General features: G+C 47.4%; 1 protein-coding gene across 1 annotated transcript in view; it reads left to right on the top strand.

Moving 5' to 3' along the window:
• Nucleotides 1–8926, top strand: part of LOC115125622 (homeobox protein aristaless-like 4) — a 69822-nt gene extending 60896 nt beyond the window's left edge. Inside the window, exons 3-4 of the mRNA XM_065022280.1 lie at nucleotides 5465–5593; nucleotides 6028–8926. Of these exons, the coding sequence (XP_064878352.1) occupies nucleotides 5465–5593; nucleotides 6028–6393 (495 nt within the window). The 3' untranslated portion in view covers nucleotides 6394–8926. The remainder of the gene's footprint in view (nucleotides 1–5464; nucleotides 5594–6027) is intronic.
• The last annotated feature ends 4416 nt before the right edge of the window (nucleotides 8927–13342 follow it).

Genomic DNA, 13342 nt, shown 5'->3' with positions numbered 1-13342 from the left:
CCCCAACTCCTCTCCCCCTCTCTCAACTCTCCCCAACCCCTCTCCCCCTCTCCCCAACCACTCTCGCACTCTCCCTTCTCCCCCAACCCCTCTCCCCTCTCTCAACTCTCCACAACCCCTCTCCCCTCTCCCCTTCTCCCCTCTCCCCAACCCCTCTCCCCTTCCCCCTCTCCCCAACCACTCTCCCCCTCTCCCCAACCACTCTCCCACTCTCCCTTCTCCCCCAACCCTTTCTATCTATTTCAATACTCACCAACATACTGTACAGTATAACAAAGACTCAGTGCATCTCTCAAGTCAGGCTACACTCACTAGTTGAATGTGTAGATGGTTTCCTTCACCCTTGGTGGTTGAGACAGTCTCAAGTCAGGCTACTCTCACTAGTTGAATGTGTCGACGGTTTCCTTCACCCTCGGTGGTTGAGACAGTCTCAAGTCAGGCTACTCTCACTAGTTGAATGTGTAGACGGTTTCCTTCACCCTCGGTGGTTGAGACAGTCTCATGTCAGGCTACTCTCACTAGTTGAATGTGTAGACGGTTTCCTTCACCCTCGGTGGTTGAGACAGTCTCATGTCAGGCTACTCTCACTAGTTGAATGTGTAGACGGTTTCCTACACCCTCGGTGGTTGAGACAGTCTCATGTCAGGCTACTCTCACTAGTTGAATGGAGTTTATTTTTCTGGTTTGTCATAACAAAGGCAGGTCTATCAAAATGTATCCATGTATCTCTGTTTGGGATATGGTGGATCTTTGATGAAAAGGTTTGATCTGGAACCAAAAAGGGTTCCACCTAGAACAAAAGCATTCTTTCTGGAACCAAAAAGGGTTCCCACCTGGAACAAAAAGCATTCTATCTGGAACCAAAAACGGTTCCACCTGGAACAAAAAGCATTCTTTCTGGAACCAAAAAGGGTTCCACCTGGAACAAAAATCATTCCATCTGGAACCAAAAAGGGTTCCACTTGGAACCAAAACTTTTTCAACCTGTAACCAAACAGTGTTTTACCTGGAACTATATACAGTTGAAGTAGGAAGTTTACATACACTTAGGTTGGAGTCATTAAAACTAGTTTTTCAACCACTTCAGAAATGTATTGTTAACAAACCATAGTTTTGGCAAGTCGGTTAGGATATCTACTTTGTGCATGACACAAGTCATTTTTCCAACAATTGTTTACAGACAGATTATTTCACTGTATCACAATTCCAGTGGGTCAGAAGTTTACATACACTAAGTTGACTGTGCCTTTAGACAGCTTGGAAAATTCCACAAAATGATGTCATGGCTTTAGCAGCTTCTGATTGACATCATTTGAGTCAATTGGAGGTGTACCTGTGGATGTATTTCAAGGCCTACCTTCAAATTCGGAGCCTCTTTGCTTGACATCATGGGAAAATCAAAAGAAATCAGCCAAGACCTCAGGAAACATGGTAAACCTCCACAAGTCTGGTTCATCCTTGGGAGCAATTTCCAAACACCTGAAGGTACCACGTTCATTTGTACAAACAATAGTATGCAAGTATAAACACCATGGGACCACGTAGCCGTCATACCGCTCAAGAAGGAGACGCATCTCCTAGAGATGAACGTGCTTTTGGTGCGCAAAGTTCAAATCAATCCCAAAACAACAGCAAAGGACCTTGTGAAGATGCTGGAGAAAACAGGTACAAAAGTATCTATATCCACAGTAAAAAAAAGTCCTGTCTCAACATAACCTGAAAGACCGCTCAGCAAGGAAGAAGCCACTGCTCCAAAACCGCCATAAAAAAGCCAGACTACGGTTTGCAACTGCACATGGGGACAAAGATCGTACTTTTTGGAGAAAAGTCCTCTGGTCTGATGAAACAAAAATAGAACTGTTTGGACATAATAACCATCATTATGTTTGGAGGAAAAAGGGGGAGGCTTGCAAGCCGAAGAACACCATCCCAACCGTGAAGCACGGGGGTGGCAGCATCATGTTGTGGGGGTGCTTTGCTGCAGAAGGGACCGGTGCACTTCACAAAATAGATGGCTTCATGAGGCAGGAAAATTATGTGGCTATATTGAAGCAACATCTGAAGACATCAGTCAGGAAGTTAAAGCTTAGTCGCAAATGGGTCTTCCAAATGGACAATGACCCCAAGCATACTTCCAAAGTTGTGGAAAAATGGCAAAGTCAAGGTATTGGAGTGATGAAATAAATAAATAATTGTCTCTACTTTTATTCTGACATTTCACATTCTTAAAATAAAGTGGTGATCCTAACTGACCTAAGTCAGAATTTTTATTATGATTAAATGTCAGGAATTGTGAAAAACGGAGTTTAAATATATTTGGCTAAGGTGTATGCAAACTTCCGACTTCAACTGTTCTCCTACAGCGACAGCCTTAATTTAATTACGCAAGTCAGTTAAGAACAAATTCTTATCTACAATGACAGCTTACCGAGGAACAGTGGGTTAACTGCCTTATTCAGGGGAACAGTGGTTTAACTGCCTTGTTCAGGGGAACAGTGGGTTAACTGCCTTGTTCAGGGGAACAGTTAACAATATATTTTTACCTATCAGGTCAGGAATTCCATCCAGAAACCTTTCGGCTACTGGCACAACACTCTAACCACTAGGCTACCTGCTGGTTACTGGCCCAACACTCTGACCACTAGGCTACCTGCTGGCTACTGGCCCAACACTCTGACCACTAGACTACCTGCTGGTTACTGGCCCAACGCTCTAACCACTAGGCTACCTGCTGGTTACTGGCCCAACACTCTAACCACTAGGCTACCTGCTGGTTACTGGCCCAACACTCTAACCACTAGGCTACCTGCTGGCTACTGGCCCAACACTCTAACCACTAGGCTACCTGCTGGCTACTGGCCAAACACTCTAACCAATAGGCTACCTGCTGGTTACTGGCCCAACACTCTAACCACTAGGATACCTGCTGGTTACTGGCCCAACACTCTAACCACTAGGCTACCTGCTGGCTACTGGCCCAACACTCTAACCACTAGGCTACCTGCTGGCTACTGGCCCAACACTCTAACCACTAGGCTACCTGCTGGTTACTGGCCCAAAACTCTAACCACTAGGCTACCTGCTGGCCCAACACTCTAACCACTAGGCTACCTGCTGGTTACTGGCCCAACACTCTGACCACTAGGCTACCTGCTGGCTACTGGCCCAACACTCTGACCACTAGACTACCTGCTGGTTACTGGCCCAACGCTCTAACCACTAGGCTACCTGCTGGTTACTGGCCCAACACTCTGACCACTAGGCTACCTGCTGGCTACTGGCCCAACACTCTGACCACTAGGCTACCTGCTGGCTACTGGCCCAACACTCTAACCACTAGGCTACCTGCTGGCTACTGGCCCAACACTTTGACCACTAGGCTACCTGCTGGCTACTGGCCCAACACTCTGACCACTAGGCTACCTGCTGGCTACTGGCCCAACACTCTAACCACTAGGCTACCTGCTGGCTACTGGCCCAACACTCTGACCACTAGGCTACCTGCTGGTTACTGGCCCAACACTCTAACCACTAGGCTACCTGCTGGCTACTGGCCCAACACTCTAACCACTAGGCTACCTGCTGGCTACTGGCCCAACGCTCTAACCACTAGGCTACCTGCTGGTTACTGGCCCAACACTCTGACCACTAGGCTACCTGCTGGCTACCGGCCCAACACTCTGAACACTAGGCTACCTGCTGGCCCAACACTCTAACCACTAGGCTACCTGCTGGCTACTGGCCCAACACTCTGACCACTAGGCTACCTGCTGGCTACTGGCCCAACACTCTGACCACTAGGCTACCTGCTGGCTACTGGCCCAACACTCTAACCACTAGGCTACCTGCTGGCTACTGGCCCAACACTCTAACCACTAGGCTACCTGCTGGTTACTGGCCCAACACTCTAACCACTAGGCTACCTGCTGGTTACCTGCTGGTTACTGGCCCAACACTCTAACCACTAGGCTACCTGCTGGTTACTGGCCCAACACTCTAACCACTAGGCTACCTGCTGGTTACTGGCCCAACACTCTAACCACTAGGCTACCTGCTGGTTACTGGCCCAACACTCTAACCACTAGGCTACCTGCTGGCTTACTGGCCCAACACTCTAACCACTAGGCTACCTGCTGGTTACTGGCCCAACACTCTAACCACTAGGCTACCTGCTGGTTACTGGCCCAACACTCTAACCACTAGGCTACCTGCTGGTTACTGGGTTACCAACACTCTAACCACTAGGCTACCTGCTGGTTACTGGCCCAACACTCTAACCACTAGGCTACCTGCTGGTTACTGGCCCAACACTCTAACCACTAGGCTACCTGCTGGCTACTGGCCCAACACTCTAACCACTAGGCTACCTGCTGGCTACTGGCCAAACACTCTAACCAATAGGCTACCTGCTGGTTACTGGCCCAACACTCTAACCACTAGGATACCTGCTGGTTACTGGCCCAACACTCTAACCACTAGGCTACCTGCTGGCCCAACACTCTAACCACTAGGCTACCTGCTGGCTACTGGCCCAACACTCTAACCACTAGGCTACCTGCTGGTTACTGGCCCAAAACTCTAACCACTAGGCTACCTGCTGGCCCAACACTCTAACCACTAGGCTACCTGCTGGCTACTGGCCCAACACTCTAACCACTAGGCTACCTGCTGGTTACTGGCCCAACACTCTAACCACTAGGCTACCTGCTGGTTACTGGCCCAACACTCTAACCACTAGGCTACCTGCTGGTGCCTGGCCCAATGAGACTGAGCCCATGTCACCATTATGAATCAGCTGAGACAGAGCCCATGACACCATTATGAATCAGATGAAACAGAGCCCATGACACCATTATGAATCAGATGAGACAGAGCCCATGACACCATTTTGAATCAGATGAGACTGAGCCCATGACACCATTATGAATCAGCTGAATTGTTATTTCTGATGTGTCCTCCTCCATGACACCGTTATGAATCAGATGAAACAGAGCCCATGACACCATTATGAATCAGTTGAAACAAAGCCCATGACACCATTATGAATCAGATGAGACTGAGCCCATGACACCATTATGAATCAGATGAGACTGAGCCCATGACACCATTATGAATCAGATGAAACAGAGCCCATGACACCATTATGAATCAGATGATACAGAGCCCATGACACCATTATGAATCAGATGAGACTGAGCCCATGACACCATTATGAATCAGATGAGACTGAGCCCATGACACCATTATGAATCAAATGAGACTGAGCCCATGACACCATTATGAATCAGATGAGACTGAGCCCATGACACCATTATGAATCAGATGAGACTGAGCCCATGACACCATTATGAATCAGATGAGACTGAGCCCATGACACCATTATGAATCAGATGAGACTGAGCCCATGACACCATTATAAATCAGCTTAATTGTTATTTGTGATGTGTCCTCTTCCTGTCTGCAGGTGTGGTTCCAGAACCGGCGTGCTAAGTGGAGGAAGAGGGAGAGGTTTGGTCAGATGCAGCAAGTCAGGACTCACTTCTCTACTGCCTACGAGCTACCCCTCCTCACCAGGCCAGAGAACTACACACAGGTACAGGAGGGATGGGATAGCGCTCATGACTACAGTATGAACAAGCATGGAAGTGAAAGAATAAGAGTAATCCAGAGGAGGCTGGTGAGATGAGCTATAGGAGGACTTTCTCAGGGTATAAATGGAACGGTATCAAACGTATGGAAACCACATGCTTGACTCCGTTCCATTAATTCCATTCCAGACATTACTACAAGCCCATCCTCCTATAGCTCTTCCCACCAGCCTCCTCTGGAGTAATCTCTTGTGAAGTAAAAGTGGAGATTTTAACTGGAATGTTTGGGTTATTCTGGTAAAGGGATTTGACTGAATCTGCTGTTTCTGCTAGTTAGCCACTTTTGCCTCCAGAAGAAAAATCAAGTTAGTCAGCATTTTGTTTCTCTGGGTTACAATATTCTCTTAAACCTCCTTCTCTTGTCTGTTCCTCCATGTAGATCCAGAACCCGTCGTGGCTAGGTGTTGGCAGCGGTGTCTCTCCTGTACCTGGCTGTGTGGTGCCCTGTGACGGGTCAGTCACCTCCTGCATGCCTCCCCACCCTCATGGAGGGGTCTCCGACTACCTAGGCGTGCCCAGCCCGGGCGCAATGGGGCATGAGGGTCACATGGGACAGACACACATGGGAAGTCTCTTTGGGGCTGGAGGAATGGGCGGAGGAATGGGCGGAGGAATGGGCGGAGTGGGTGGCGGTCTCAGCGGATACGACCTGACCAGTGCCGACCCAGACAGAAAGTCTTCTAGTATCGCGGCGCTGCGTATGAAAGCTAAGGAACACAGCGCTGCCATCTCCTGGAACACATGATGCTATGGGATTGTTCCTGGGTCTGGTCCCACCCTGGTTAGACACGCCCTAACCCTGCCTCCTCATCTATACTCTCCTGAACCTGGACAAGGCCATGCCCAGTACTGGGAAGGAGGAAGAGGAGGAGCAGGACGAGGAGGAAGGTCAGGATGGGACTACGACTACGCCACCTGATAGCACTAATAATACCAAAGCAGGTGAGATGAATGAACTACAACCCGAGACGACAGGAGAGACCATCACAGGAAACGATTCAGCAGCTTTAGAATGATAACAACGATGACGTCACCATGACAATCAGCAGGAGACGCTGAGAAAAGAAGACGCTAGACAGAGGGAGTGGTGCTACTTGATCTCTCAGACCTCTGAAGGGGGAACGTGCCAACCACCCTGTTCCTCTTTATTCTCTATGCCAACCACCCTGTGCCTCTTTATTCCCTATGCCCACCAACCCTGTGTCTCTTTATTCTCTATGCCAACCACCCCGTGTCTCTTTATTCCCTATGCCCACCAACCCTGTGTCTCTTTATTCTCTATGCCCACCAACCCTGTGTCTCTTTATTCTCTATGCCCATCAACCCTGTGTCTCTTTATTCTCTATGCCAACCACCCTGTGCCTCTTTATTCTCTATGCCAACCACCCTGTTCCTCTTTATTCTCTATGCCAACCACCCTGTGCCTCTTTATTCTCTATGCCAACCACCCTGTTCCTCTTTATTCTCTATGCCCACCACCCTGTGCCTCTTTATTCTCTATGCCCACAAACCCCGTGTCTCTTTATTCTCTATGCCCACCAACCCTGTGTCTCTTTATTCTCTATGCCATCAACCCTGTTCCTCTTTATTCTCTATGCCCATCAACCCTGTGTCTCTTTATTCTCTATGCCATCAACCCTGTTCCTCTTTATTCTCTATGCCAACCACCCTGTGTCTCTTTATTCTCTATGCCATCAACCCTGTGTCTCTTTATTCTCTATGCCATCAACCCTGTTCCTCTTTATTCTCTATGCCAACCACCCTGTGTCTCTTTATTCTCTATGCCATCAACCCTGTTCCTCTTTATTCTCTATGCCAACCACCCTGTTCCTCTTTATTCTCTATGCCATCAACCCTGTGTCTCTTTATTCTCTATGCCAACCACCCTGTGCCTCTTTATTCCCTATGCCCACCAACCCTGTGTCTCTTTATTCTCTATGCCAACCACCCTGTTCCTCTTTATTCTCTATGCCAACCACCCTGTGTCTCTTTATTCTCTATGCCATCAACCCTGTGTCTCTTTATTCTCTATGCCATCAACCCTGTGTCTCTTTATTCTCTATGCCATCAACCCTGTGTCTCTTTATTCTCTATGCCAACCACCCTGTTCCTCTTTATTCTCTATGCCAACCAACCCTGTTCCTCTTTATTCTCTATGCCCATCAACCCTGTTCCTCTTTATTCTCTATGCCAACCACCCTGTTCCTCTTGTTCTGTTGAAACCCACCACCTGAAACAAATCCACTTCAAGCCTGGTTCCTCTGAGGACACAACAACATGTTACAAACACCCCCATTACAAACCCCCATTAAAAAAAACCATTACAAACCCCCATTAAAAACCCCCATTACAAAACACTACAACTCTAATGAGCAAAACTCCCTGATGAAGAGCACTGACGAACCAGAGCAAAGTCTTCATGAATCAGCCTCATTCATAACTTTTCTCTTTCTTCTCACAGCGACACAATGACCAATTGTCTAAGAGGTATTAATGGTATGGTAATAAGTGAACATCTGAAAAACATCTGTGTTTGGTTTTTGACTGCATGGGATGTGCTGGCAGCTGTGACCCTGTTTCTAGGTTCCTATAACTATGGGCGACACAAGCGACACGGATCCATGCCAATTTGGTTGGGGGGAGTGGAGGGCAGAGAGCAGAAAGTGTACACTTGGCAATCATATCAAGTGAATGTGTAATTTCCTCCCCATAGGACCGCCTCCCTCCCAGCGCCGACCTATCAGGTTACAGGAAACACATTCTCCCCTAGCAACAGGCAGGAATAACACAGAAACATTAGACAGTGATTGGGCCTGTCACTAGAGAGTGATTGGGCCTGTCACTAGACATTGATCGGGCCTGTCACTAGACAGTGATTGGGCCTGTCACTAGACAGTGATTGGGCCTGTCACTAGACAGTGATTAGGCCTGTCACTAGACAGTGATTGGGCCTGTCACTAGACAGTGATTGGGCCTGTCACTAGACAGTGATTGGGCCTGTCACTAGACAGTGATTGGGCCTGTCACTAGACAGTGATTGGGCCTGTCATTAGACAGTGATTGGGCCTGTCACCAGACAGTGATTGGGCCTGTCACTAGACAGTGATTGGGCCTGTCACTAGACAGTGATTGGGCCTGTCACTAGACAGGGATTGGGCCTGTCACTAGACAGTGATTGGGCCTGTCACTAGACAGTGATTGGGCCTGTCACTAGACAGTGATTGGGCCTGTCACTAGACAGTGATTGGGCCTGTCACTAGACAGTGATTGGGCCTGTCACTGAGACAGTGATTGGGCCTGTCATTAGACAGTGATTGGGCCTGTCACCAGACAGTGATTGGGCCTGTCACTAGACAGTGATTGGGCCTGTCACTAGACAGTGATTGGGCCTGTCACTAGACAGTGATTGGGCCTGTCACTAGACAGTGATTGGGCCTGTCACTAGACAGTGATTGGGCCTGTCACCAGACAGTGATAGGGCCTGTCACCAGACAGTGATTGGGCCTGTCACTAGACAGTGATTGGGCCTGTCACTAGACAGTGATTGGGCCTGTCACTAGATTTAAATATCTCCCTCCCTCCCTCCCTCCCTCTCTCTCTCTCTCTCTCTCTCTCTCTCTCTCCCCCTCCCTCCCTCCCTCCCTCCCCATAAAAGTCTGGGTGAGGATTCAGAATATGAAAATTGTACAATTGCATGTAATTCCGGCATTTTGACTGCATTAAATGTAATGTACAGGCTATCAAACCTGATCAGGCCTAACAACAAAACAAATGATGACGCTAACTGACGTGAGGCTCATGTCTTCTCCTGCCCTGTAGACATGAACTTCACAGTAGTACCTACTGTTCCTCCAAGATAACGCCCCACTCCTCTAACTCCTCTAGCTCCTCTAAATCCTCTAACTCCTCTAAATCCTCTAACTCCTCTAACTCCTCTAACTCCTCCAACTCCTCCAACTCCTCTAACTCCTCTAACTCCTCTAACTCCTCTAACTCCTCTAACTCCTCTAACTTCTCTAACTTCTCTAACTCCTCTAAATCCTCTAACTAATATCTCCTTCTATTTTGATACTACTGATACAGAACAACAGAGAATCCTAGTTATGTTAATTAATGTGTACACTTTTAGTAGAGTAATGTTTTTTGTGCACATTTTTTTGGGGGGACATTTGTTCAATGATGGCTCTTTCAGAGAAACCGTTAGCCTTGAAAATGTAAATCATATTGAGTTTTTTAAAAGTATTAACCTGGTTCTTTGCCATAATGTGTAAGAAATGCTGTGCGCTCGTTTGACGTTTCTCCGCTGGGCTTTCCCTCGTTTCAGAAGCCACACGGATCTTGCGAGATTAAATAAATATGCTCTTCCGTACAGCGAGATCAGTGGCTCGCAAGGATAGATTTTTACCCAGGTTGAAATATATTTCTAATTAATTTGCTTGTGGCTTTAAAGCTTCAAAGTGTTTAAAGTTTTTTTGGTATATTCATTTTGTATTATTTTTGATTTTTGATTGTGCCTTAATTATAATTTTGTGTGCCATTGCAATAAGTTATTGGAATTACAACAAATGTTTTAGACTCTTCCTTTGGGGCAGCAGTTTATCTGAATAAGTCAACACTGTGCCACTGTTGGTCTTATCTGAATAAGTCAACACAGAGCCACTGTTGGTCTTATCTGAATAAGTCAACACTGAGCCACTGTTGGTCTTATCTGAATAAGTCAACACTGAGCCACTGTTGGTCTTATCTGAATAAGTCAACACAGAGCCACTGTTGGTCTTATCTGAATAAGTCAACACTGAGCCACTGTTGGTCTTATCTGAATAAGTCAACACAGAGCCACTGTTGGTCTTATCTGAATAAGTCAACACTGAGCCACTGTTGGTCTTATCTGAATAAGTCAACACAGAGCCACTGTTGGTCTTATCTGAATAAGTCAACACTGAGCCACTGTTGGTCTTATCTGAATAAGTCAACACTGAGCCACTGTTGGTCTTATCTGAATAAGTCAACACAGAGCCACTGTTGGTCTTATCTGAATAAGTCAACACAGAGCCACTGTTGGTCTTATCTGAATAAGTCAACACTGAGTCTCTGTTGGTCTTATCTGAATAAGTCAACACAGAGCCACTGTTGGTCTTATCTGAATAAGTCAACACAGAGCCACTGTTGGTCTTATCTGAATAAGTCAACACTGAGCCACTGTTGGTCTTATCTGAATAAGTCAACACAGAGCCACTGTTGGTCTTATCTGAATAAGTCAACACAGAGCCACTGTTGGTCTTATCTGAATAAGTCAACACAGAGCCACTGTTGGTCTTATCTGAATAAGTCAACACTGAGCCACTGTTGGTCTTATCTGAATAAGTCAACACTGAGCCACTGTTGGTCTTATCTGAATAAGTCAACACTGAGCCACTGTATCTGTCACAGAGATGAACAGCCTACTAAACCCGTCATTGAGAACATTGAGACATGAACTTGTTTGTACAGAATTAACTTGTTGACTGTTGATTTGACTGATGTTTTTAAAGCGATTCTAAAAATAAATGGGTCTCTGTCGATTGAATGGATGGAAATGGGTGCTTTGTGTGTGTGTGTGTGTGTGTGTGTGTGTGTGTGTGTGTGTGTGTGTGTGTGTGTGTGTGTGTGTGTGTGTGTGAGTGTGTGTGTGTGTGTGTGTGTGTGTGTGTGTGTGTGTGTGTGTGTGTGTGTGTGTGTGTGTGTGTGTGTGTGTGTGTGTGTGTGTGTGTGTGTGTGTGTGTGTGTGTGTGTGTGTGTGTGTGTGTGTGTGTGTGTGTGTGTGTGTGTGTGTGTGTGTGTGTGTGTGTGTGTGTGTGTGTAACCTCTTAAACACCTGGCATTCCTGTAGCTGTGAGACAGAGTATTGGAGACAGGAAATAGAGAGGTGGGGGGTGAAAGAGAAAGAAACCTGGTATTTTGGAGATGGACCCACTTGTTGTCCTCTAGGTTACAGAGATCTGGTAGTCCCATCCTCCAAACTACCAGGTGGGTGGTATAGAGGGGATGGACCCACTGGATGTCCTATAGGTTACAGAGATCTGGTAGTCCCATCCTCCAAACTACCAGGTGGGTGGTATAGAGGAGATGGACCCACTGGATGTCCTATAGGTTACAGAGATCTGGTAGTCCCATCCTCCAAACTACCAGGTGGGTGGTATAGAGGAGATGGACCCACTGGTTGTCCTATAGGTTACAGAGAGCTGGTAGTCCCATCCACTACACTACCAGGTGGGTGGTATAGAGGAGATGGACCCACTTGTTGTCCTCTAGGTTACAGAAAGCTGGTAGTCCCATCCACTACACTACCAGGTGGGTGGTATAGAGGAGATGGACCCACTGGTTGTCCTCTAGGTTACAGAGAGCTGGTAGTCCCATCCACTACACTACCAGGTGGGTGGTATAGAGGAGATGGACCCACTGGTTGTCCTCTAGGTTACAGAGAGATGGTAGTCCCATCCTCCAAACTACCAGGTGGGTGGTATAGAGGAGACGGACCCACTTGTTGTCCTCTAGGTTACAGAGAGCTGGTAGTCCCATCCACTACACTACCAGGTGGGTGGTATAGAGGAGATGGACCCACTGGTTGTCCTATAGGTTACAGAGAGCTGGTAGTCCCATCCACCACACTACCAGGTGGGTGGTATAGAGGAGATGGACCCACTGGTTGTCCTCTAGGTTACAGAGACATGGTAGTCCCATCCACCACACTACCAGGTGAGTGGTATAGAGGAGACGGACCCACTTGTTGTCCTCTAGGTTACAGAGAGATGGTAGTCCCATCCACCACACTACCAGGTGGGTGGTATAGAGGAGATGGACCCACTGGTTGTCCTCTAGGTTACAGAGAGCTGGTAGTCCCATCCTCCAAACTACCAGGTGGGTGGTATAGAGGAGATGGACCCACTGGTTGTCCTCTAGGTTACAGAGAGCTGGTAGTCCCATCCACCAAACTACCAGGTGGGTGGTATAGAGGAGATGGACCCACTTGTTGTCCTCTAGGTTACAGAGAGCTGGTAGTCCCATCCACCAAACTACCAGGTGGGTGGTATAGAGGAGACGGACCCACTTGTTGTCCTCTAGGTTACAGAGAGATGGTAGTCCCATCCACCACACTACCAGGTATGAAACAGGGAAGGGACTCAGGGGGTATGCTAATTTGGTATAGAGCAGACCTAACTCACTCTATTAAATTAATCATAAAAGGAACATTTTACATTTGGCTAGAAAATCAAAAGGAAATGATCTCAACAGAGAAGAATGTCCTCCTGTGTGTTACCTATTTCCCCCCACTAGAATCCCCATACTTTAATGAAGACAGCTTCTCCATCCTGGAGGGGGAAATCAATAGTTTCCAGACCCAGGGACATGTACTAGTCTGTCGAAACCTAAATGCCAGAACTGGACAAGAACCTGACACCCTCAGCACACAGGGGGGAAAAAACCCATCAGGAGGTGACAGCATTCCCTCCCACATATGCTCCCCTAGGCACATCTACGACAACACAACCAACCAAAACGGGTCACAACACCTGCAGCTCTGTCGCACGCTGGGTATGTACATAGTCAACGTTAGGCTTCGAGGAGACTCCTACGGTAGGTACACCTATAGCTCATCTCTTGGCAGTAGTACTGTAGACTACTTTATCACTGACCTCAACCCAGAGTCACTCAGT

The sequence above is a fragment of the Oncorhynchus nerka genome, linkage group LG9a (assembly GCF_034236695.1).
Source record: "Oncorhynchus nerka isolate Pitt River linkage group LG9a, Oner_Uvic_2.0, whole genome shotgun sequence".
Classification (NCBI taxonomy): Eukaryota; Metazoa; Chordata; class Actinopteri; order Salmoniformes; family Salmonidae; genus Oncorhynchus; species Oncorhynchus nerka.
Note: the sequence above shows the minus strand (reverse complement) of the source record. Positions and strands in the feature narration are given on the sequence as shown.